Source organism: Littorina saxatilis, linkage group LG4 (genome assembly GCF_037325665.1).
Source record: "Littorina saxatilis isolate snail1 linkage group LG4, US_GU_Lsax_2.0, whole genome shotgun sequence".
NCBI lineage: Eukaryota > Metazoa > Mollusca > Gastropoda > Littorinimorpha > Littorinidae > Littorina > Littorina saxatilis.
This window is the reverse complement of record NC_090248.1, coordinates 52,775-79,147: the sequence shown is the minus strand read 5'-3', so window position 1 is coordinate 79,147 and position 26,373 is coordinate 52,775. Positions and strand designations below refer to the sequence as shown.

General features: G+C 42.7%; 2 protein-coding genes and 1 long non-coding RNA gene across 4 annotated transcripts in view; all 3 read left to right on the top strand.

Annotated features, from left to right (window-relative positions):
• The window catches only part of LOC138963706 (probable hexose phosphate transport protein), an 86,964-nt gene that overhangs the window by 25,864 nt on the left and 34,727 nt on the right, over positions 1–26,373 (top strand). Inside the window, exons 4-6 of the mRNA XM_070335553.1 lie at positions 2,883–2,963; positions 5,146–5,214; positions 23,566–23,691. Of these exons, the coding sequence (XP_070191654.1) occupies positions 2,883–2,963; positions 5,146–5,214; positions 23,566–23,691 (276 nt within the window). The remainder of the gene's footprint in view (positions 1–2,882; positions 2,964–5,145; positions 5,215–23,565; positions 23,692–26,373) is intronic.
• On the top strand, positions 8,622–10,237 carry LOC138963728 (uncharacterized). The gene is made up of 3 exons (XR_011454884.1): positions 8,622–9,206; positions 9,629–9,728; positions 10,111–10,237. It is a non-coding gene; the product is annotated as an uncharacterized lncRNA (long non-coding RNA).
• LOC138963727 (uncharacterized) lies at positions 12,237–18,746 on the top strand. Of its 2 annotated transcripts, none has more exons than XR_011454883.1 (2): positions 12,237–17,810; positions 18,123–18,746. XR_011454883.1 is itself a non-coding variant. In XM_070335576.1 (2 exons), exon 2 carries the CDS (start codon positions 13,892–13,894, stop codon positions 17,234–17,236), a length of 3,345 nt encoding a protein of 1,114 aa, XP_070191677.1. In that variant the 5' UTR covers positions 12,237–12,613; positions 12,926–13,891; the 3' UTR covers positions 17,237–18,746. The 2 variants fall into 2 exon arrangements, 1 of the variants encoding a protein (XP_070191677.1); XM_070335576.1 differs by having other exon boundaries at positions 12,237–12,613; positions 12,926–18,746.

Genomic DNA, 26,373 nt, shown 5'->3' with positions numbered 1-26,373 from the left:
ATCCCTACACTGTTATGTAGGTACGTCATCCCTCCACTGTTATGTAGGTAAGAAATCCCTACATTGTTATGTAGGTAAGACATATTTACACTGTTATGTAGGTAAGACATCTTTACACTGTTATGTAGGTAAGACATCTTTACACTGTTATGTAGGTAAGACATCTTTACACTGTTATGTAGGTAAGACATCCCTACTCTGTTGTGTAGGTAAGACATCTTCACACTGTTATGTAGGCAAGACATCTTACCCCACTGTTATATAGGTAAGACATCCCTACACTGTTATGTAGGTAAGACATCTTTACACTGTTATGTAGGTAAGACATCCCTACACTGTTATGTAGGCAAGACATCTTTACACTGTTATGTAGGTAAGACATCCCTACACTGTTTTGTAGGTAAGACATCTTTACACTGTTATGTAAGTAAGACATCTTTACACTGTTATGTGGGTAAGACATCCTTACACTGTTATGTAGGTTAGACATCTTTACACTGTTATGTAGGTAAGACATCTTTACACTGTTATGTAGGTAAGACATCCTTACACTGTTATGGAGGTAAGACATCCCTACACTGTTATGTAGGTAAGACATCCCTACACTGTTATGTAGGTAAGACATCTTTACACTGTTATGTAGGTAAGACATCCCTACACTGTTATGTAGGTAAGACATCTCCACACAGTTATGTAGGTAAGACATCTCTGCACTGTTATGTAGGTAAGACAACCTTACACTGTTATGTAGGTAAGGCATCTTTACACTGTTATGTAGGTAAGACATCTTTACACTGTTATGTAGGTAAGACATCCCTACACTGTTATGTAGGTAAGACATCGTTACACTGTTATGTAGGTAAGACATCTCTGCACTGTTATGTAGGTAAGACAACCTTACACTGTTATGTAGGTAAGGCATCTGAGTCTGCACTGTTATGTGGGTAAGACATCTCTGCACTGTTATGTGGGTAAGACATCCTTACACTGTTATGTAGGTAAGACATCTTTACGCTGTTATGTAGGTAAGACTTCTTTACACTGTTATGTAGGTAAGACATCCTTACACTGTTATGTAGGTAAGACATCTTTACACTGTTAATGTTATGTAGGTAAGACATCCCTACACTCCGTCGCGATATAACCTTGAATGGTTGAAAACGACGTTAAACACCAAATAAAGAAAGAAAGACATCCCTACACTGTTATGTAGGTAAGACATCTCTACACTGTTATGTAGGTAAGACATCTTTACACTGTTATGTAGGTAAGACATCTCTACACTGTTATGTAGGTAAGACATCCTTACACTGTTATGGAGGTAAGACCAGGGTTCGTACAGGTCATGGAAAACCTGGAAAGTCATGGAATTTGATTTTTAATTTTGCAGGCCTGGAAAGTCATGGAATTTCAATTCAAGCCATGGAAAATCATGGAATTTAACAAAAATAAGAAAGAAAGAAAAATTAACCTTTAGCACGCCAGCGGCGATTTTCGTCGCCCAGTCATGGAAAAGTCAATCAATCAATCAATATGAGGCTTATATCGCGCGTATTCCGTGGGTACAGTTCTAAGCGCAGGGATTTATTTATTTTTTATTTTTATTTATTTTATTTTATGCAATTTATATCGCGCACATATTTAGATGCAGAGATTTATTTATGCCGTGTGAGATGGAATTTTTTTACACAATACATCACGCATTCACATCTGCCAGCAGATCGCAGCCATTTCGGCGCATATCCTACTTTTCACGGCCTATTATTCCAAGTCACACGGGTATTTTGGTGGACATTTTTATCAATGCCTATACAATTTTGCCAGGAAATACCCTTTTGTCAATCGTGGGATCTTTAACGTGCACACCCCAATGTAGTGTACACGAAGGGACCTCGGTTTTTCGTCTCATCCGAAAGACTAATTAGCACTTGAACCCACCACCTAGGTTAGGAAAGGGGGGAGAAAATTGCTAACGCTCTGACCCAGGGTCGAACTCGCAACCTCTCGCTTCCGAGCGCAAGTGCGTTACCACTCGGCCACCCAGTCCTCAGTCATGGAATTTTGTTTCTAAAAACCAGTGGGGACCCTGTAAGACATCCTTGCACTGTTATGGAGGTAAGACATCCCTACACTGTTATCTAGGTAAGACATCGTTACACTGTTATGTAGGTAAGACATCGTTACACTGTTATGTAGGTAAGACATCTTTACACTGTTATGTAGGTAAGACATTCCTACACTGTTATCAATCAATCAATCAATATGAGGCTTATATCGCGCGTATTCCGTGGGTACAGTTCTAAGCGCAGGGATTTTTTTATTTTTGTTATGTAGGTAAGACATCCCTACACTGTTATGTAGGTAAGACATCGTTACACTGTTATATAATAGGTAAGACATCGTTACACTGTTATGTATGTAAGACATCTTTACACTGTTATGTAGGTAAGACATTCCTACACTGTTATGTAGGTAAGACATCCCTACACTGTAGGTAAGCAGGTTTGTCGTTTCAAGGACTGTGGCTATGCTACAGTGGACCAGAGATTGCAGGCATCTAAAAGAAACACTAGATTGCAGGCATCTAAAACAAACACTAGATTTATTGAAGCGAGTTTGGCATTTTAGTTTGTGATTGATATATATATATATATACTAATATCCTTTGAATTTCTCAGTTTTACAGTTTGATCATTTCACCCATTGTAACATGTGTATGAAAGTGTGTGTGTGTTAGTGTACTTGCTACCATGTTTCCTGTTTTTCAGATGGGTTTTAGTCACCATTTTGGGGAGTGATCTATACAAATGGAACATAATATATAACATGTGAATGTATTTTGTGTTTGTGTTCCAAATCCTACATTTTGTTCCCGGTTTCAGATGGTTTTAGGTCCACTGGGGGACAAGTTTGGAGCCAGACGAACGTTAGGATTGAGTCTGATTGTTTCTTCCTTGTCAATGGTATGTGCTCGTCTTCAGTCTTGATCATGTGTGCAAGAATTGTTGTCTCTTATAGGAAGGGATAGATATTACCATCCTTTTGTGTGATAGTGTATGTTGATACTGTGTAAGAAAGGGATAGAGAATATTATCATTTTGTGTTAATTGCTGATATTATGATAGGAAATCGTGTTATAGATTACCCTTATTTTGTGGGGTAGTGTATGCTGATACTTTGAAAGGAAGGGATAGAGATTATTCTTTGTTGTTGTTGTTGTTGTTGCAGTCCTGACACCTGTTCCTTGTCCCGTGTGCTCTCACACCGCCCGTCCCTGTATTTCTGGTTGTGTTTAGTTGTTTCTGGCAAGCTTTGGATAGTAGAGCATGTGAAGACATACATAACTTGTCACTTTTGCTCATCTTTTTACATTTAGTCAAGTTTTGACTAAATGTTTTAACATAGAGGGGGAATCGAGACGAGGGTCGTGGTGTATGTGTGTCTGTGTGTGTGTGCGTGTGTGTAGAGCGATTCAGACTAAACTACTGGACCGATCTTTATGAAATTTTACATGAGAGTTCCTGGGTATGAAATCCCCAGACATTTTTTTCATTTTTAGGCGGCACTGTCACACCTTCATTTTTCAATCAAATGGATTGAAATTGTGGCCAAGCAATCTTCGACGAAGGCCGGACTTCGGTATTGCATTTCAGCATGGAGGCTTAAAAATTAATCAATGACTTTGGTCATTAAAAATCTGAAAATTGTAATTAAAATTATTGTTTTATAAAACGATCCAAAATTACTTTTATTTTATTCTTCATCACATTCTGATTCCAAAAACATATAAATATGTTATATTCGGATTAAAAACAAGCTCTGAAAATTAAAAATATAAAAGTTGTGTGTTTAGTTGTGTGTTTGTTTCAGATAAGTTGTGTGATTGTTTCAGATAAGTTGTGTGATAAGTTGTGTGTTGATGTTTCAGATAAGTTACACGTGTACACTACATTGGGGTGTGCACGTTAAAGATCCCACGATTGACAAAAGGGTCTTTCCTGGCAAAATTGTATAGGCATTGATAAAAATGTCCACCAAAATACCCGTGTGACTTGGAATAATAGGCCGTGAAAAGTAGGATATGCGCCGAAATGGCAACGATCTGCTGGGCGATGTGAATGCGTGATGTATTGTGTAAAAAAGTTCCATCTCACACGGCATAAATAAATCCCTGCGCCTTGAATATGTGCGCGATATAAATTGCATAAAAAATAAAAAATAAATTAAAAAAATCCCTGCGCTTAGAACTGTACCCACGGAATACGCGCGATATAAGCTTCATATTGATTGATCATATTGATTGATAAGTTGTGTGATTGTTTCAGATAAGTTGTGTGTTTGTTTCAGATAAGTTGTGTGTTTGTTTCAGATAAGTTGTGTGATTGTTTCAGATAAGTTGTGTGATTGTTTCAGATAAGTTGTGTGATTGTTTCAGATAAGTTGTGTGATTGTTTCAGATAAGTTGTGAGTTTGTTTCAGATAAGTTGTGTGATTGTTTCAGATAAGTTGTGTGTTTGTTTCAGATAAGTTGTGTGTTTGTTTTAGATAAGCTGTGTGATTGTTTCAGATAAGTTGTGTGTTAATGTTTTAGATAAGTTGTGTGATTGTTTCAGATAAGTTGTGTGTTTGTTTCAGATAAGTTGTGTGTTTGTTTTAGATAAGCTGTGTGATTGTTTCAGATAAGTTGTGTGTTAATGTTTTAGATAAGTTGTGTGTTTGTTTCAGATAAGTTGTGTGTTTGTTTCAGATAAGTTGTGTGATTGTTTCAGATAAGTTGTGTGTTAATGTTTGAGATAAGTTGTGTGTTTGTTTCAGATAAGCTGTGTGTTTGTTTGAGATAAGTTGTGTGTTTGTTTCAGATAAGTTGTGTGTTTGTTTCAGATAAGTTGTGTGATTGCTTCAGATAAGTTGTGTGATTGTTTGAGATAAGTTGTGTGATTGTTTCAGATCAGCTGTGTGTTTGTTTCAGATAAGTTGTGAGTTTGTTTCAGATAAGTTGTGTGATTGTTTCAGATAAGTTGTGAGTTTGTTTCAGATAAGTTGTGTGTTTGTTTCAGATAAGTTGTGTGATTGTTTCGGATAAGTTGTGTATTTGTTTCAGATAAGTTGTGTGCTTGTTTCAGATAAGCTGTTTGTTTGTTTCAGATAAGCTTTGGATATTGGAGCAGTTTCTCTGCGTTTTTTGTGTTGCTGTTCTTGAATGGAACGGCTCAGGTAATTGTTTTTGATAATTTATTTTGATGTTGTACTCCCCTTTGTGTTTTTTTAACATTTTTATTTTCATTTGTATTTTATGTAGCATGCATGCATTAGTCTGTCATCTTTGTACGTTTGAACCACGTGACAATATTATTTCAAAACAGGTCATTTCAATATCCTATATATGTTAAGTGAAACCATGCCTGTGACCACTAGGCATTACACGTAATGCCTAAAAATACCAGGCATTACGTGTAATGCCTGAAACCTGTTACAGGCATTAAGTGAATATCGTTTGATAGAATCGGTCGAACAACAACACCTTTGACTCTCGCTCGTTTCTTCTTCTTCTGACACTCTGCGCACAGAGATTTGTAAACTGGGGTTCACGTAGGGCAGGGTCCAGATTGAATTCATCTTGCTAAAACAACAACAACATGTCAAAGTACCCGAGCGCTACATTCAAACTACTAAAGATCGTGAACAACTTACGTCGAATAATAATAACAAATCTTCCTTATGAGAAAAAAACCCCGTTTACACAGTGTTTCTCAAGCGAACATTAATAATAATATGATATTGTAGCTTTCAACAGCCATGGTATGTGAGATAACACAACGCAATTTTCTTATTAGCTGTTTTTGTTCCAGCAAGAACGATACAGTCAGTGTACTAAGCCTTTTTTGTTACCTCCCTTTGACATTATAATTATGTATCAATTACTCTATCAGAGACAGCATTGGAGATAACCCGCTTTGAGTATTGTTTCACGATAGACGTAGAGCTGAATACCAACACTCAAATCTGTTTTTGACAAACACCACACATCACTTACTTTCCCAAGAGATGATACTCATGACGTGACTATGTCGTTTTCTGGAAGGCAGCTTTTACTTCTTCGATTGTTCTGAAGTACACAGCTTTCGGGAGCAACGTTCTGCCGTCTTTTTCATAATGTTCGAACAAACGTCGAGTAAACAATTGTTCTCTTTCATTATCCTCCATGGTGACGAATAAGCAACTGGTGAAAACTCGACTGGAAATATTGGACCTCGGCTTTCCATTGTGACATGCACTCACACTTACGTGACATTCAAACCGTGGTGAACACTATGTCAGAAATACATTATTTTGCATTGCGAACCATCACTCATAATCGCAAAATAAAATGTGCATTCATTTCAAAGCTCACTTGATTGACTGTATACTATATTCACACCAATTGACATTTTGTCAACACTTTTTCCTTAAAAAATGTTCTCACCGTCATCCAAGAGGTAATGTGCTTGCCCTTGAGTTGCTGTAAGATCTTGAAGATGACTTATGTAAATTATGGAAGATGTCTTTTGAATGCTACAAAGAACCGACGCGCTCAGAACAAAACGAACACTTGAATAGAAAAATTAATCAAAGTTTATTATGGATTGGTATACTTGTCATAGGAATCAGTTCGTAATATTAATATATAAAAAGCTAAACATAAACCTATGGAGAGCTAAATAACATATTGGAGCGTGGCGGAAAAACTGATCTAAGTTTAGAATATGTATGAGTGATGCTAAAACGTGGAGTAGATATGACTAGCTTGAGTGGGAGCGCAGAACAGTAGAGCGTGGAGCAAGAAGCGCGGAGCGGTGGAAACTGATAAAAAGAAAAAACTAAACTTAGAATTCTAAACATCAAACTAAACATAAAAGGTGTCCTAAAAACATAAACATAGATGGACGTCAAAATGGCGGCCGAAACAAGATGGCGGCAAATCAAGAAAAAATCACCAAAGCTATCCTAAAAACCAAGACAAATATGTTAGAAAACCATAACATAGAATAAACGTATGACACACTAGGCTAACTAGACAAGAAACGACACGCAGTGAAAGGACAGCTGACCAACATTACAGGACGGAGAAAAACAAATACAACTCGCAAACATGCACCAAAATCTTACAAATTGTTAGCAAACAAAACTGGCTTAAGGTCAAATCATAATAAACAAGAACAGTCTCAGCTCGCCCCTCACATGGATAAAAACGTAAGACAAAGAAACGGAAAGAAGTCATAACAAACAAAGATTCGAAACGAAAATTACACGAATCCGGTAAATAAGAGCAACATGAAGTCAGAAAAGGATACTCGCCTTTGACAGCATCAATATAATCTAAACAGGCTCAAGGCGAGCAACTAAACAGAACATTTACAAATTAACTTGATTAAACTGGTCCCAGGAACAGAGCAAAAAAACCCTATCTATACTAAAACATCTTGTTCCGTGAACGGCTTCCCAGCAAGTGACGACAAATACAGGCTATCAACTACGAAGGTGAACTAAAAGTTACTGCGCGTTACTACGGTTTTTACTGTTACAAAGCATGCGTCCCGTGCTCTCCGGGGAAAATCTCCATAGGCTAGCATGGTGTCCAGCGTGAGCCATACAGGCCCATGAAATTAATATCAGAAAAACGCCGGCCACACTCTCGTTTATAAATTTGTTCGTTACAATATTTAACATCAGTAAAACAAAAACAAAGGTCGTACCAGGACGCTCATACTTAAAAAGAAAACTAAAAGATAAAGAGCGAGCTAGACCCGCACGCGAAACTACAGAGGTGGGTGCAAAATGGGAACAAATAGGGGCAAAAGTGAGATACGGAAAGAAAAGTAAAAGAAAAGAGGTGAGAAGGAGATCAGAAAAAAGGGGAAGCCACCACCACGGAAAGTCGCATGCGAGGCAAGCTAGAAGCATGACCAAAAACACAAGAAAAACAAAAAGAATCTAAATACACAGAAGGCTCCTTAGCAGGGGCATTCACATTCCCCCCTCGAAGACATCTTAGTCTTTACAAAAGTCAACATAAAAAAATTTTAAAAAAATTAAAAAAAAAGAAATTCATCAAAACTCATGGAATACATGTATACGTAGTTCAAAAAACAAAATTAGAAACATTACAGAATCCTTTTGGCATTATCCAAAACGTAGCTGTTCGAAACAACTCTCTTTGAGTCTCAATCTAAAAAATCACACGTGTTCTTTCAACAAGCGTAACATCATATTTCGTCGGTCCGTCACTCAACATATCGTGTCAACATTAATCTTACACCTTTACATAAACTGCAACTCAGTATGGATGACTGTAGTCGCAACCTACAAAAGAATACAAATAAAAAAAACCATCTTCAGTCTTCTTAATCATAACGATGGGCTAAAACCAGAACCAATTACCTCAAAATAACTGGTTTTGCAATTTTATAGTCATTAGACTTACGGTAATATGATTCTCACTTCCTGTGAAGGATTCTTGAAAATCTTGGATTATTGTGTATTTATAAGTCATAATTTGTTCTGGCTCCAAGAAATGTTCGGACTCATCTTGGAAGCAGAACCATCTAACTCCATCCAGGTTGGAAGCAGAACGTGATAAGTTCAGTTTAGTCTGTTCTGCTTCTGAGCCATGTGAGTAGGGGAGTGTTTATCTGCCAGCCAGAAGCAGCCATCGTAACCTGACCTCTTCTGATCGCTGTGTGACAGTCAGTTTCCCTGCCCTCAGCGCAACCAGACAAGGTCACTATAGCGGTGGGTGTATCTGGTTTTCACCCTCTCAGTGTGGTGTGGGATTTCCCCTAGCACACAGAAGGGTGTTACAAGCAGTGGCGGAGTCTGCTGTCGGCAAAAAATGACATTTGTGTGGGAGTGTGGAAAGCAAAACAGGTCAGCGACACCTGTCAGTATCCGAATTTCAGACTCCGGATGTACCGTTATCAGCATAGCTTGTTATGACAGGTGTCATGTTGATACAATGTTTCTATTTTCTCATGGAAACAAATTGATGAGGCTTGGTGTCGCACGGTCGTGTCAACGAAACGTCAAAAATGACGCGAATTTAATCCACAGAAAAACAAACTGACAAAAGGTTGGTCCACTTTCTGAAAACTCAAAGAACAGCATTCTGCCTATTGTACATCTGCTGCACAGTCTGTTTTGCTGTTGCTCGAGTCAGGACACAGATTCAAGTGAGTATCATCATATATTTTTGTTTCCCCCATTTGAACAAGTCATTAAAGCTTAATTTCTGATTCGTATTCATAAGGGAAACTTTCTGATTGTCTAAATTCTGTAATCTGCATACTGATCCCTAGCTTTTGTGTGTGTATAGTTTTGTTTTCCTAAATAAAAGCACAGGCTGGTAAAAGCGTATTTGTCAAGTTTCGTGTGTGTGTGTGTTCATGAATGTTGAAGTGTTTCTGCTCTTTAGTTTTCGATAAAAAAATGAAATCAATAACCTCAGTGAATGTTCAGGGCAGATAATGACAATTTTTGTCTGCTTGTAACCTATGGATGGATGAATGAATGTTATTACATGAATGTTATTACAGCGCTATTTCCACGGGGGACCTTTTTTGTGAGTTTGACTAATATATTTCTTTAATCACAGGTTTTTACAATGTCGAAGGAGAATGACTGGCCAGATGAGGACTTGATTCAGCAAATGATTCTTGAAACCCAAGAAACATCGCCTCCCTGTACAAAGTCTGGTAAGTATCAAAACACACACAAACACGTACACACACACACACACACACACACACACACACACACACACACACACACACACACACACACACACACACACACACACACACACACACACACACACACACACACACCCAAACACTTATTTTCTAACTTACTCACTTACTTCCTTCTTTACAAAACGCGCCTGGATACTTTAAGCATATTCAGTGTAATCAGGTATTTATGTTTTATTTTTGTGTGTGAATAAAAACTCGAAAACTGTTTACAGTTTAAATGCAGCAGCGATGGTACGAAGGCAATTAACTTTTTTATCAGTGAATAATTGTAGTAGTAATTGCCAGTTTAAAAAAGAAGAATTCATAGTCTTTATATCTTGTGCAGATGCTGTTCAGCAGGAGGTGAATATGGCCGTCCAGGCAAGCAAAAAGCACCAAGCATTTCAGGAGACTGTCCTCCGGATTCATGGGATGAGGTTGCAGAATCTTCTCACTGCCAATGGCTTAACGAGAATTAAAGTTCCAGGAAATGGAAATTGCTTTTTCGAAGCATCATGCTTCCATCTTGGACAAGTAACCCGTCCCAATGATTTGAGAGAACAAGTCTGTGATCACATCATGGACAATGTAGAGCCCTACTCCGGTTTTTTTGATCTCCCAACCATTGACGAAAATGAAAGATTTATGAACATACTTCAAATGATTGAGGACTTAAGAAGAAGTGGTTGCTGGAACACTCGTGCAGGTGATCTGTTACCTCTAGCGCTGGCAAACGTGACCAAAAGACCAGTAAAAATATTTACCAGTCGTCAGACTCATCCTGTGGTGGATATCAGACCGAGCATTGATCCACAGGTGCATGTGCGGATGGAACCCATTTACCTGACATTGACAGCTCCCAAGAATCAGCCACAACACTATGATGCATGCATCAGGAGAAAAAACACTTTAAAACCAGACAGACATGCGTCTTCCGTCCTTGCACCAACTCCGAAACCTTATGAATGTGAAGCGTCTCCAGTGGAAAAATCTACTCTGAAACATGACGACTGTGCTGTTGATTTTTCAAGCGAAGAGTCTACCGAGAAACATGGTGAATGTGGTTTGTCTCCTGTTCGTGCCTCAACTCCAATACATACTGGTTGTGATTCCACCCCTCCACATGAATCCAGCTGCCCAACACCTGTAAATATTTCTCTTTTGTGTGCTTCTACCTCAGCATATGTTGACTCTGATTCAACCCCAGTGACTACAATCACCTCAGATGACACTAACTTTGATTTTTTTCCTAATGGTGTATTCACTTCAGCTTCTAACATGTCTGACACTGCTCCTTCATGTGAATCTACCACAGCATCTCCTCCATCTTGTTATGGAACCCTAGCAAAAAAACTGCCATCTCCGAGGAAGGAGGCATCCTATGTGACACCTCCAAAGAAGAAGTTTAGTCGAAAAAGACTCAGCAACCCTAAGACCTGGAAGAATAATATTAGAAAAACAAAGAAACTGAGCGGTCAATCTTACTCAAGGACAACCGGTGAAACGGCTAGGGCAAAAGCAGTACAGAAGGTCGATTGTTCAAAGTGTAAAATGATGTGTTCCAGCAAAATATCAGAAGAAGAAAGGCAAGACATTTTTCAGGCCTTTTATTCGCTCTCTTCATATGAGCGACAGAAAGACTTTGTTTGTCACCGAATTGAAGAAACGGGAACAAGAACTTACCTGAAAACAGACGGAGAACCAGCTCCAAAAAAGAGACAAGTTTCAAGGAAGTTTTTCTTTCTGAAAGATGGCCAGAGATCATATGTGTGTAAAACGTTTTTTACCAGCACACTAGATGTCAGTTGTGGAACTGATACGTGGTCATCAAAGTTCTATTGACAAAACTGATGGTGACTTAGAGTTTGGTTTTCTGCTGAAACTGTGATCTAAAATACAGGGATGTGCTTTAAGGTCTGACTTTGATTTTGACTTTTGTGCACAACACTTCTGTGAAGAAAAAAGTACATCACAAGGTAAGAATGCCAATTTGTTTTTATTGATAATGAACACGCAGGGTATCATGAAATCAGAATCTAGAACTCGTGATTTTATTGTCCTTGTGTGATTGGTTTTAATGCGCCAAGCTTGATCATCAGTGAAGCTTTTCTTGTTTGCTTGCTTGTTTCTGTGCTGCTTTGTTCGTTTTGTGTGTGGTCAGTTTGTCGTTGTTGCTGGGTTTGTAGTTTTTGTGCGTAATGCAAAACAATATGAGCTGATACAAAATAAGATTTACTATTGAGTTCTTAGGAAAACAACCAAAATACAATTTATTTTTGGAATGTTAACAAAGAATGTGGTTTTTTTGCCATGGGAAAATACCTGCAATTTAATTGTGTGTAAAAGGTGTGCGTTCATTAGGCCATACATTAGACGAATACATAATTCTTTAATGATGGTTTAGTGTGTGACTTGAAATATGTGTGTTTTATTGCGGCAATAAACATTAAAACAATTTAAACTAGTTGTCGCGGACAGTTGTATGTAGTTATAAGGTTCCTTGGTCGGGCGTTGCTGACAGGTACCTGTGTCAAGGTGGGAAGACCGGTAGCTGGGCTTAGCTCAGTGATTCGCGCCTTGCACGCTTTGCACGCATTGCACGGGACGTTCACGGTAAGCTGCGCGCTATTTGTAGGGTTCACCGTTTACCTGGTTGCTGACTGAGAAATTCATAGGCATTCTTTTTTCTGTCTCGGCCGAGACCAGATGTTTGTTCGAACGGCTTCGAAATTCGTGTGTGAATTGTCGTTTGAGTTCGAAGTTATTTTCAGTAGTAATGTACGTCTACTGTGGACTTTGTTAAAGTCGGTTGCGTAAAGTGCGCGATGTTTTTCATTAGCCTGTGTGAGGTAAGTCAAATTTCTTGGTCTAATTGGATAGACTTTTGTCAGTTTTTGCTGAAGGTGAATTAGCGGCCGGTGGCAGGGGACAGGGAACCTACATTAGTTACCAGTTGTACTGTTTTGTCTCGTCTTTGTGTTGTTGTAAATAGTGTTCATCATAGGGTTTAAAAGGAAATCATTATAATGGTAAATTATATCGTAGAAGGAAACCAAAGTTTAGTCATTGTGCTTCCTCCTCATCCCTAATAATGATGTCTATTGGAGGAGGAAGTCACGTGTCTTATATTTTTGGGGAGAATATTGACTTTGGCCTTCTAGGCTTTCAGTGTTTACTGTCGAAGACAGACCGGACGGGAAGGTGCGAACCCTAGCTTCCCAGCATGGAGGAGGCTCCACCACGCTGCTGCTTGAGCAGCCAGTTTGGACTCTCGCATCGTCACCCCCACGCTGCTGAGTGAGCAGCCCCTCTGGATCTTCTCCGAGGCTTCATTACGCTGTTTTGAGCAGCTATCTTGTAACGTCACAGCGGCGTAACCACGCTGCTGTTGGGCAGCAACATCGAACCGGCGCCGTCGCTGCAGAGTGTGTGCCGTGTGACAGCTCTTAACTGGGCTGATTCTCTCACCCCCGCGACAGAGACGCAGGTGTCGACCCGAGGGCGCACCCCCCCCCCCCCCTGAATTCGTCGAACGTGTAGATAAGTACTTTCTTACGATAGATATCATTTATGGAATGAGGAGGGCCTTTATGACGTACGTGCTTTGTGTTTGACTATCCTGATTGTCTCGTATGTCGTTTGTTGTCGTTATTTTGACTGTTGTGTACTTTCTCATGTTCATTATGTTCATCCTCATGTATTCGTGTTAACCCTTTCATTGTTCCATCCATCGTCACCCCCATATTTCACCCAACTGGGAACTATTAAATACTTTCATTTATTTACATTGGTGTTCTGTGAGTGCTGTGTTGTGTGGCCAAAGTTTTTATGTGAAAAACTAAACATGCAAACGTGCATGCACGCGACAATGGCGAGCTTGCCAGGATAAATCCTCTTTGAATTCAAGGAATTCACTTCATTTTTGTCGTTGGCCACACTTCCCATACACTGGACACTGATGTACTGTAGTTAATTAGCTTTTGTTGTTGTCTGGTAACTGTGGGTGGTTGGAGGGGCCCGAGGGTTAGCATCAGGCCTTGTGGGTTTCCTGTCCTTGTTACCAGTCAGCTGTGCCTTGTTTTGATTTTTCATGTTTTGGCTAACCGTTTGCTAGTTGGTTCTTGTTTATGGAACTTCGTTCTGGTCGTGTTCTTGATGATAGTGCTATCATGGCGTCTAGGACGGAAAGTAGTTCGGATAGGATTGCTAGGTGGCGTTCACTTGCTGAGGAGCTAGGTGTTAAATCTGCCAGTATTCCTGAGTTTATTGCCGAGCGAATGACCCGTGAAGATGCGGAACAGGCTAGACTAGAGCTAGAGAAGGAGAAACTTGAACTAGAAAGGAAAGCTTATCAGGACAAGCTAGAACTGGAAGAGAAAGCTTATCAGGACAAGCTAGAAGTAGCGCGTCGAGAGACTGATGAGCGAGTTAAGTATGTTCAAGCTCAGCGGGAGACTGATGAGAAAGCCGCGGAAGAAAAACTAAGGCAGGAAAGAGAAGAGCATGACCTTCGCATGCAACTCCTGCAGAGAGAGTCGGAAAGTAAGAGGGTGAAGAAAGGAAGTAGGGATGGAGCTGATAATGATGGAGGTTCCTCAGGTGAAGAAGAGTCTAGTGACCTTCGTGGTTTTCGGCCTTCCATACCGATGTTTGATGAGAGCAAAGAAAACATAGCTACTTGGTTGAAAAGGTTTGAGAGAGTCGCTACCTTGTACAAGTGGAAGAGAAATACGTGGGCAACTAGGGTCTCGACTAGGTTGTCGGGTAGGGCTGTAGAAGTGTACAACACTCTGGATGATGATAGCGCAGACGACTATGACGGTTTGAAGGTCGCGTTGTTAGGCCGCTATCAGCTCACAGCCGAAACCTACCGCCGTCGTCTCAGAACCTGCAAGAGAAAAGAACATGAAACGTTCAGACAGTTCGGTGCTCGCATTGAAGAGAATTTGACTAAGTGGCATGAGCTTTCCGAGATCACAGAACTGAAACAGTTGGTTTTGCTGGAACAGTTCTTGCAGACCCTGAGCGCGGACATGGCCGCGTACGTTAAGGAGAAAAAACCTCAGACGTTAGCCGAAGCAGTTAAGTCCGCTGAGATTCATTTTGAAGCACACCGTGACAGTAAGAAGTTTTTTCAGCATGATCGTGATCAGGGTGGAAAGGCTGGCGTTGGTGAAAAGCAGAAAAGTGGAGATAACTCAGTTGGTACATCCGGTAGGAAGTGTTTCATCTGTGAGTCCCCCAAACATTTGGCTAGAGATTGCCCCAAGAAGAGCAAGTCGACGGGAGCGGTGAATAGTGGTCCTGAGAAGTCTTTACCGCCCGTCAGTGTACCCACTTTGTGTACTCCCTGTAGCCAGCAAGACTACGACCCGAGATGCCTGGTTGTAGTGGATGGTGTTGCAGTAGAGGGGTTGCGTGATACTGGATCTCAGGTTTGTGTCGTGAAGAGTTCATTAGTTTCCAGGTCTCAGTTCACAGGACAGGATCTTGAGGTTTCTATGGCTGAGAAAGACATCAAGAGGCGCTATCCAGTGATTAAGGTTCAGGTTGAATGTCCTTTCTACACTGGTGAGGTTGAGGCTATCGTCATGGATACACCTGTTGCTGATTTCATTGTAGGTAATCACGCCCGGCTGGGTGACTCGATTGTTCTTCCAGTGTACGCTGTGTCCAAGGTTGTGTCAGTTGTCACTCGTGCTCAGGCTGCCGCTGAAGGGAAGAAGTCGACTTTGTTACATGTTGCTGCTCCAGGGCTAGAAACAGTCACCCCTGAGCAGTTGCATGACCTTCAGCGGAATGATTCGACTTTGAAGAGTTGTCGTGAGGCGGCAGATCGCCGAGACGTCAGAACGTCTGGTCACTCCGGTGAAGTTGGGTTTGTTTGGAAGAAGAAGATTCTGTACCGTGAGTATCGCGGTGGTGGTAGCGTCTATACTCAGGTTGTTGTTCCCCAGCAGTTGAGGTTAGGTGTTATCAAGTTGGCCCATGAACCGCCTATGGGAGGTCACATGGGTGTCCAGAGGACACGTGATCGAGTTTGGCAGCAGTTCTTTTGGCCAGGTATGTGCGCAGACATACGTCGCTTTGTGTTGTCTTGCGATCAGTGTCAAAAGGTTTCTCATAAGCCACAGAAGGTACCGTTAGGTAAGATGCCTCTCATCGATACGCCGTTCGAGCGTGTGGCGATCGATCTGGTGGGTCCCATCATCCCTGCTTCTGAGTCTGGTAACAGGTACATTTTGGTGTTTGTGGACTACGCTACTCGGTACCCGGAAGCCATTCCATTGAAGTCGATTGAGGCTGTGAAGGTTGCAGAAGCGATGTGGGCAGTCTGGACTCGAGTAGGAATTCCCTCAGAGATTTTGACAGACCGTGGTACCCAGTTCATGTCCGAGGTGATGAAAGAAGTGGAGCGTTTGCTGGCCATCAAGGGTTTAGCGACTACTCCGTACCATGCGCAAGGAAACGGATTGGTGGAACGGTACAACGGAACACTCAAGACCATGCTACGCAAGCTTGCTCAAGAGAAACCGAAGCAGTGGGATCGCTACATTCCTGCACTCCTCTTCGCTTATCGTGAAGTTCCACAGGAGAGTCTGGGATTCTCTCCCTTTGAGCTTCTATACGGCAGGACAGTGCGAGGACCCATGTCTGTTCTTCGCAACCTATGGACGGAGGAGCAAGTCGATGAACAAGTTCGTACGACTTCTGAGTATGTGGTTGACTTGAGGAACCGGATTGAGGAAACCTGCAAACTGGCGCGGCAGAATTTGTCAGCTGCTGCACAGAAACACGCGAAGGTGTTCAACCGGAAGACAGTTCGAAGACAGTTCCAGCCTGGAGACAAGGTTTTGTTGCTGCTGCCGCAGAAGAAGAACAAGCTGCAGTTGTGTTGGCAGGGACCGTTCGACGTTTTGGAGAAGAAGGGCGAGTCAGACTACAGGATTCGGATCTACGGGCGTGAGAAGCTGTACCACGCCAATCTTCTCAAGTTGTACAGAGACAGACAAGGGCGACAGGGTCAACCTGTTGTGGGGTTTGAGCTAACAGAGATCAGAGGCGACCTTTTCAGCTGTGAACCTGATGATGCTATGGCCCACTGCGTCAGTGAAGATCTTGAGATGGGAAAAGGCATTGCCGTTCACTTCAAGCAATCGTTTGGAAAAGTTGATCAACTTAGAGCACAAAACAAGAAGGTGGGAGAGGTAGCTGTACTACAGGTAGGTGCTTCCTACGTTTACTACATGATCACCAAGAAACGCTACTTTCACAAACCCTCCTACAAAACGCTGCGGTCCTCCATGGAAGCTATGAGGGACCACTGCAAGCAGAACAATGTTGCTTCCCTGGCCATGCCGCGGATCGGATGTGGATTGGACGAGCTGAACTGGAGCGCCGTCCTTGAGATGATCAAGGAAGTCTTCAAGAACACGGGCATAACTGTTAAGGTCTACACCTTCGGTGGCTAAGAAACACAGTTTTTGTACATTTTTGACGTGCTTGCTACAGGAATAATGCATATCTTTTTGTTTGCTTGTTTTGTCATGTGCGGGTGATTCCCGGTAGTCGCAACGTGGGAGCCGACTACCTCAGTCGGGCATGCGTTGAATAGGGATCTTTTGCCGTGTAGACAGATGTCTATGCTTAACTTGGGGGGCATTGTCGCGGACAGTTGTATGTAGTTATAAGGTTCCTTGGTCGGGCGTTGCTGACAGGTACCTGTGTCAAGGTGGGAAGACCGGTAGCTGGGCTTAGCTCAGTGATTCGCGCCTTGCACGCTTTGCACGCATTGCACGGGACGTTCACGGTAAGCTGCGCGCTATTTGTAGGGTTCACCGTTTACCTGGTTGCTGACTGAGAAATTCATAGGCATTCTTTTTTCTGTCTCGGCCGAGACCAGATGTTTGTTCGAACGGCTTCGAAATTCGTGTGTGAATTGTCGTTTGAGTTCGAAGTTATTTTCAGTAGTAATGTACGTCTACTGTGGACTTTGTTAAAGTCGGTTGCGTAAAGTGCGCGATGTTTTTCATTAGCCTGTGTGAGGTAAGTCAAATTTCTTGGTCTAATTGGATAGACTTTTGTCAGTTTTTGCTGAAGGTGAATTAGCGGCCGGTGGCAGGGGACAGGGAACCTACATTAGTTACCAGTTGTACTGTTTTGTCTCGTCTTTGTGTTGTTGTAAATAGTGTTCATCATAGGGTTTAAAAGGAAATCATTATAATGGTAAATTATATCGTAGAAGGAAACCAAAGTTTAGTCATTGTGCTTCCTCCTCATCCCTAATAATGATGTCTATTGGAGGAGGAAGTCACGTGTCTTATATTTTTGGGGAGAATATTGACTTTGGCCTTCTAGGCTTTCAGTGTTTACTGTCGAAGACAGACCGGACGGGAAGGTGCGAACCCTAGCTTCCCAGCATGGAGGAGGCTCCACCACGCTGCTGCTTGAGCAGCCAGTTTGGACTCTCGCATCGTCACCCCCACGCTGCTGAGTGAGCAGCCCCTCTGGATCTTCTCCGAGGCTTCATTACGCTGTTTTGAGCAGCTATCTTGTAACGTCACAGCGGCGTAACCACGCTGCTGTTGGGCAGCAACATCGAACCGGCGCCGTCGCTGCAGAGTGTGTGCCGTGTGACAGCTCTTAACTGGGCTGATTCTCTCACCCCCGCGACAGAGACGCAGGTGTCGACCCGAGGGCGCACCCCCCCCCCCCCCTGAATTCGTCGAACGTGTAGATAAGTACTTTCTTACGATAGATATCATTTATGGAATGAGGAGGGCCTTTATGACGTACGTGCTTTGTGTTTGACTATCCTGATTGTCTCGTATGTCGTTTGTTGTCGTTATTTTGACTGTTGTGTACTTTCTCATGTTCATTATGTTCATCCTCATGTATTCGTGTTAACCCTTTCATTGTTCCATCCATCGTCACCCCCATATTTCACCCAACTGGGAACTATTAAATACTTTCATTTATTTACATTGGTGTTCTGTGAGTGCTGTGTTGTGTGGCCAAAGTTTTTATGTGAAAAACTAAACATGCAAACGTGCATGCACGCGACACTAGTGTTGCAGTGTAAGCTTTTGCTTGGAAGCAGAACATGCTATGTGTGAGGAGGCTGCTTCTGACTGCTGTAGCACAGGCCACAGTGGGATCTGTTTGGAAGTCAGAAGCAGCTATGGTGCGCTGGGCTTTTCTAGCTCCAGGACTGAGAAAAAAGAAGGAGCGTATTCTGGAAGCAGAACAAATTATACGTTATTTTCATATGATAGAGTAGTTCAATTAAATTGATTTCAACTGTACATGACCAGTTCTTCCTCTATGTCTATTGCTTAAAATATGAAGGTTGTAATCTTGTGTTTACTATTTTTTTTGAGAGGTTAAAAACTTCAAGTGGCCATTTCTCAAAATGGCCGCAAACCAGTTAAATGGTTCTGGTTTTAACCCATCGATAAGCACAGGCATCCGCACGCGGGAAGGACTAAACAAAACCGATTCATTAAGCGCTTGCCTCTGTCAACAAGAGCTTTCGTTCCAAAATGCGGAACCAAAAACATATATACAAATGCAGAGAAACCACAAAGTCACAAAAAATATTTGCATTAAGACGAAATTTTCTCCCAAAATCAAAACAGCGCTACCTGTCAAAAAAAGCGAACGGATTACGTCAGACCAAAACATGCACAAACGATCTGTCGAAACAGTAAAGTTCACTGGAAAAGTCATTGGGTGTCCGGGTCTGCCTTCACTAGCACGGTCAGCTTGGAGATGGGGCGCCAGTAGTAGAAAGTGGAATGGCTCGTCTTCGAGGTGACCTTGACAGTCTTCAGCTTGCAGGTTCGCACGAGTCCATCGTCGCTGGGGCGGACCTCCGTCACGAGTTCAAGAGGCCAATCTGATCTGCATACGGCTTCGTCACGTAGCACGACGACATCTCCGACAGCAACGTTTCGTTGGGGAAGAAGCCACTTTCTTGTTCGTTGTGGTCTTCTTCGTTGTGGTCTTCTTCGTACTTGTCTTCTTCGTACTGGTCTTCTTCATCGTGGTCTTTTTTGTCGTTGTCTTCTTTGTCGTTGTCTTCTTCGTTGTGGTCTTCTTCGTACTGGTCTTCTTCGTAGTGGTCTTCTCAAAATCCTTTCCATGACATGGAGGGCGTCGGAGATGCTGGGTTCGACAAGTGTCGTGCGATATACGGAAGTGACTGATTCACCTTCGTACTCGCTGAGACAATGTTCTGTTAGAGACATGTGCATCACGTCATGGACAGACTGTTTTGGCGACACTTGTCCCAGTATCGTCCACCCCAACGGTGTGAGAACGGCGTATGGGTCTCCCTTGATGACTCTCTCTGGCATGAATAGCTCTGCATGATCGTAGCCAATCAACAACCCGGGAGTGCAGCCTTCGAGCAATGGGGGAATCTCGCTGGCAATATGGCTCAAATGTTGGATGTTGCGAGCGGTTTCTGATGTGGGAATGTTTTCAGTGTCATTGGTGAGATGGTCCGTCGTGTAGAGTGTTTTCAAGTTGTGGGAAACATTGGAGTTGAGGGCCTTGACACGCAATCCGGTCACTCTCTGACATTCGATAGGAGTGTTCTGAGAAGTCATTGTGTTCAGTCTCAACGACGCAGGTTCAGAATGAGCGTTCAGCTTGTCACTCAAAGATTCAGTGATGAAGGAAATGCAAGACATGGTGTCAAGCAGTGCGTATGTCGTATGCTCTACCGTGGGATTCTCTTTCGTCGAAACTCTGACCGGAACAATCATGGTAGTTCTGACGGGTCTGTCTGACTTGTTGGTCGTTGCGAATGCTGATCGAGAGGCAGAAACACGGGCATCTTGACTGAGACAGACAAACTTGGAAGAATTTGGCGGTCCCTGGGCATTCCGTTGCTGATTGGGAATCTTCTTCCTGTAGCTAGGCGCTCCATGCAGCACAGTGAGATGTGGGCCTTGGCACTTGTCGCATATCGCCCTGGTAGTGCAGTCTACACTTCTATGGTCAGTCTTTCTGGCACAGGAGAAGCACAAGGACGTTTCGTACATGAAGTGTTTTCTGTCCTCTACGGGAATCTCATTGAACCTCTGACATCTGAGTAGAGAATGAGAAAAAGAGCTGGTCGGAAAACGAACGGTACAAAAGGGACAGACTTCGTCGCAGTTCGTATTCAGGACAGTTTTAGCGTGGTGCTGACAAAGACATTTGTCACACTCTTGACATGCAGATGTAGTAGAACAATCCGTACTGTACGATGTTTTCTTGGGGACTGCTGAACTGGCGATCTGTGAGGTGGAAGAGGCGGCAGATTTGCTTGAGGAGAAAAGGGGCTCGCAAAGGATGTCTGCCTCTGTCTTGATGAAAGCTGACAACTCCTCAAAGGTAGGGTAGCGTCTCTTCTTGTTCTTGGTCTGGTTTACTTTCCGCACCCAGTTTCTCACCAACCAATCTGGAAGCTTGCTCATGAGTGTCTTGTGATAGGCTTGGTCTTCCAGATTCTGTAGCTGGCCTATCACTCGGCTCGCCACAAGGCATTGTCCAAGAAAGTCCGAGAAGGCGCGGAGGGCTTGTCCATCTTTGGGTTTGATTACAGGCCATGCATCTAGTTTTTCTCGGAAGGCTCTGGCAACGACGAAAGAACTGCCGAACCTTTCCTCCAGCGTCTGAAGGGCCTGCTGATAGGCCTGGGCATCCCTGATCACTAGTGTGGGCTACTCAGATTGTGTCCACATGACTGATCCCTAGTGTGGGCTACTGATTGTGTCCACATCACTGATCCCTAGTGTGGGCTTCTGATTGTGTCCACATCACTGATCCCTAGTGTGGGCTTCTGATTGTGTCCACATCACTGATCACTAGTGTGGGCTTCTGATTGTGTCCACATATCACTGATCCCTACTGTGGGCTACTGATTGTGTCCACATCACTGATCCCTAGTGTGGGCTTCTGATTGTGTCCACATCACTGATCCCTAGTGTGGGCTTCTGATTGTGTCCACATCACTGATCACTAGTGTGGGCTTCTGATTGTGTCCACATCACTGATCCCTAGTGTGGGCTTCTGATTGTGTCCACATCACTGATCCCTACTGTGGGCTTCTGATTGTGTCCACATCACTGATTACTAGTGTGGGCTTCTGATTGTGTCCACATATCACTGATCCCTACTGTGGGCTACTGATTGTGTCCACATCACTGATCACTAGTGTGGGCTTCTGATTGTGTCCACATCACTGATCCCTAGTGTGGGCTTCTGATTGTGTCCACATCACTGATCACTAGTGTGGGCTTCTGATTGTGTCCACATCACTGATCCCTACTGTGGGCTACTGATTGTGTCCACATCACTGATCCCTAGTGTGGGCTTCTGATTGTGTCCACATCACTGATCATTAGTGTGGGCTACTGATTGTGTCCACATCACTGGTCATTAGTGTGGGCTTCTGATTGTGTCCACATCACTGATCATTAGTGTGGGCTACTGATTGTGTCCACATCACTGATCATTAGTGTGGGCTACTGATTGTGTCCACATCACTGATCATTAGTGTGGGCTTCTGATTGTGTCCACATCACTGATCATTAGTGTGGGCTACTGATTGTGTCCACATCACTGATCATTAGTGTGGGCTACTGATTGTGTCCACATCACTGATCATTAGTGTGGGCTACTGATTGTGTCCACATCACTGATCACTAGTGTGGGCTTCTGATTGTGTCCACATCACTGATCCCTACTGTGGGCTACTGATTGTGTCCACATCACTGATCCCTAGTGTGGGCTTCTGATTGTGTCCACATCACTGATCATTAGTGTGGGCTACTGATTGTGTCCACATCACTGATCATTAGTGTGGGCTTCTGATTGTGTCCACATCACTGATCATTAGTGTGGGCTACTGATTGTGTCCACATCACTGATCATTAGTGTGGGCTACTGATTGTGTCCACATCACTGATCATTAGTGTGGGCTTCTGATTGTGTCCACATCACTGATCCCTAGTGTGGGCTACTGATTGTGTCCACATCACTGATCCCTAGTGTGGGCTACTGATTGTGTCCACATCACTGATCCCTAGTGTGGGCTACTGATTGTGCCCACATCACTGATCCCTAGTGTGGGCTTCTGATTGTGTCCACATCACTGATCCCTACTGTGGGCTTCTGATTGTGTCCACATCACTGATCCCTAGTGTGGGCTTCTGATTGTGTCCACATCACTGATCACTAGTGTGGGCTTCTGATTGTGTCCACATCACTGATCCCTACTGTGGGCTACTGATTGTGTCCACATCACTGATCCCTAGTGTGGGCTACTGATTGTGTCCAAATCACTGATCCCTAGTGTGGGCTTCTGATTGTGTCCACATCACTGATCCCTAGTGTGGGCTACTGATTGTGTCCACATCACTGATCACTAGTGTGGGCTACTGATTGTGTCCACATCACTGATCCATAGTGTGGGCTACTGATTGTGCCCACATCACTGATCCCTACTGTGGGCTTCTGATTGTGTCCACATCACTGATCCATAGTGTGGGCTACTGATTGTGTCCACATCACTGATCACTAGTGTGGGCTACTGATTATGTCCACATCACTGATCCCTAGTGTGGGCTTCTGATTAGGGTTAGGGTTAGTGTGGGCTTTTGATTGTGTCATGTTTCCCTTTTCAAGTGTTATAGTTTCCACATTACTGATCCTCTAGTGTGGGCGTTTAATTGTGTCATGTTTCCTTTTTCAGTCTCAATGCTGGCCTAATGTGACAAAAGTGCTCATGTCCTGTTTTCTTTTTCAGTCTCAATGCTGGCCTAATGTGACAAAAGTGCTCATGTCCTGGTTTTCCGATGAGGTGCGCAACTCAGTGTTCGGGATGTTTGGCACCTGCATCTTTGCTGGTGGCGTCATGGCAACCATGCTGGCGGTGAGTAATTGTCTGTGATTGATAGGATTCTGACATGTACCAACCATAGTCGCTAAGAGCTGTCTGAATGATAGGAATGTGACATGTTGTACATGTACCAATCATAGTGGCTAAGATCTGTCTGTGAATGATAGGAATGTGACATGTACCAACCATAGTGGCTAAGAGCTGTCTGTGAATGATAGGAATGTGACATGTTGTACATGTACCAATCATAGTGGCTAAGATCTGTCTGTGAATGATAGGAATGTGACATGTACCAACCATAGTCGCTAAGAGCTGTCTGTGAATGATAGGAATGTGACATGTTGTACATGTACCAATCATAGTGGCTAAGAACTGTCTGTGAATGATAGGAATGTGACATGTACCAACCATAGTGGCTAAGAGCTGTCTGTGAATGATAGGAATGTGACATGTACCAACCATAGTGGCTAAGATCTGTCTGTAAATGATAGGAATGTGACATGTACCAACCATAGTGGCTAAGAGCTGTCTGTGAATGATAGGAATGTGACATGTACCAACCATAGTGGCTAAGAGCTGTCTGTGAATGATAGGAATGTGACATGTACCAACCATAGTGGCTAAGAGCTGTCTGAATGATAGGATTGTGACATGTTGTGCTAACCATAGTGGCTAAGATCTGTCTGTGAATGATAGGAATGTGACATGTATCAACCATAGTGGCTAAGATCTGTCTGTGAATGATAGGAATGTGACATGTGTCAACCATAGTGGCTAAGAGCTGTCTGTGAATGATAGGAATGTGACATGTGTCAACCATAGTGGCTAAGATCTGTCTGTAAATGATAGGAATGTGACATGTATCAACCATAGTGGCTAAGATCTGTCTGAATGACAGGAATGTGACATGTGTCAACCATAGTGGCTAAGAGCTGTCTGTGAATGATAGGAATGTGACATGTGTCAACCATAGTGGCTAAGATCTGTCTGTGAATGATAGGATTGTGACATGTTGTGCCAACCATAGTGGCTAAGATCTGTCTGTAAATGGTAGGAATGTGACATGTACCAACCATAGTGGCTAAGAGCTGTCTGTAAATGATAGGAATGTGACATGTACCAACCATAGTGGCTAAGATCTGTCTGTGAATGATAGGATTGTGACATGTGTCAACCATAGTGGCTAAGAGCTGTCTGTGAATGATAGGATTGTGACATGTGTCAACCATAGTGCTAAGAGCTGTCTGTGAATGATAGCAATGTGACATGTGTCAACCATAGTAACTAAGAGCTGTCTGTGAATGATAGGAATGTGACATGTACCAACCATAGTGGCTAAGATCTGTCTGTGAATGATAGGATTGTGACATGTATCAACCATAGTGGCTAAGAGGTGTCTGTGAATGATAGGATTGTGACATGTGTCAACCATTATAGTGGCTAAGAGCTGTCTGTGAATGATAGGATTGTGACATGTGTCAACCATAGTGGCTAAGAGCTGTCTGTGAATGATAGGATTGTGACATGTGTCAACCATAGTGGCTAAGATCTGTCTGTGAATGATAGGAATGTGACATGTGTCAACCATAGTGGCTAAGAGCTGTCTGTGAATGATAGGATTGTGACATGTACCAACCATAGTGGCTAAGATGTGTCTGTGAATGATAGGATTGTGACATGTTGTGCTAACCATAGTGGCTAAGAGCTGTCTGTGAATGATAGGATTGTGACATGTACCAACCATAGTGGCTAAGAGCTGTCTGTGAATGATAGGATTGTGACATGTTGTGCTAACCATAGTGGCTAAGATCTGTCTGTGAATGATAGGATTGTGACATGTATCAACCATAGTGGCTAAGATCTGTCTGTGAATGATAGGATTGTGACATGTGTCAACCATAGTGGCTAAGAGCTGTCTGTGAATGATAGGATTGTGACATGTGTCAACCATAGTGGCTAAGATCTGTCTGTGAATGATGGGATTGTGACATGTACCAACCATAGTGGCTAAGATCTGTCTGTGAATGATAGGATTGTGACATGTACCAACCATAGTGGCTAAGATCTGTCTGTGAATGATGGGATTGTGACATGTACCAACCATAGTGGTTAAAATCTGTCTGTGAATGATAGGATTGTGACATGTTGTGCTAACCATAGTGGCTAAGATCTGTCTGTGAATGATAGGATTGTGACATGTATCAACCATAGTGGCTAAGATGTGTCTGTGAATGATAGGATTGTGACATGTGTCAACCATAGTGGCTAAGAGCTGTCTGTGAATGATAGGATTCTGACATGTTGTGCCAACCATAGTGGCTAAGATCTGTCTGTAAATGGTAGGAATGTGACATGTACCAACCATAGTGGCTAACAGCTGTCTGTAAATGATAGGATTGTGACATGTTGTGCCAACCATAGTGGCTAAGATCTGTCTGTAAATGATAGGAATGTGACATGTACCAACCATAGTGGCTAAGATCTGTCTGTAAATGATAGGAATGTGACATGTACCAACCATAGTGGCTAAGATCTGTCTGTGAATGATAGGATTGTGACATGTGTCAACCATAGTGGCTAAGAGCTGTCTGTGAATGATAGGATTGTGACATGTGTCAACCATAGTGGCTAAGAGCTGTCTGTGAATGATAGGATTGTGACATGTATCAACCATAGTGGCTAAGATGTGTCTGTGAATGATAGGATTGTGACATG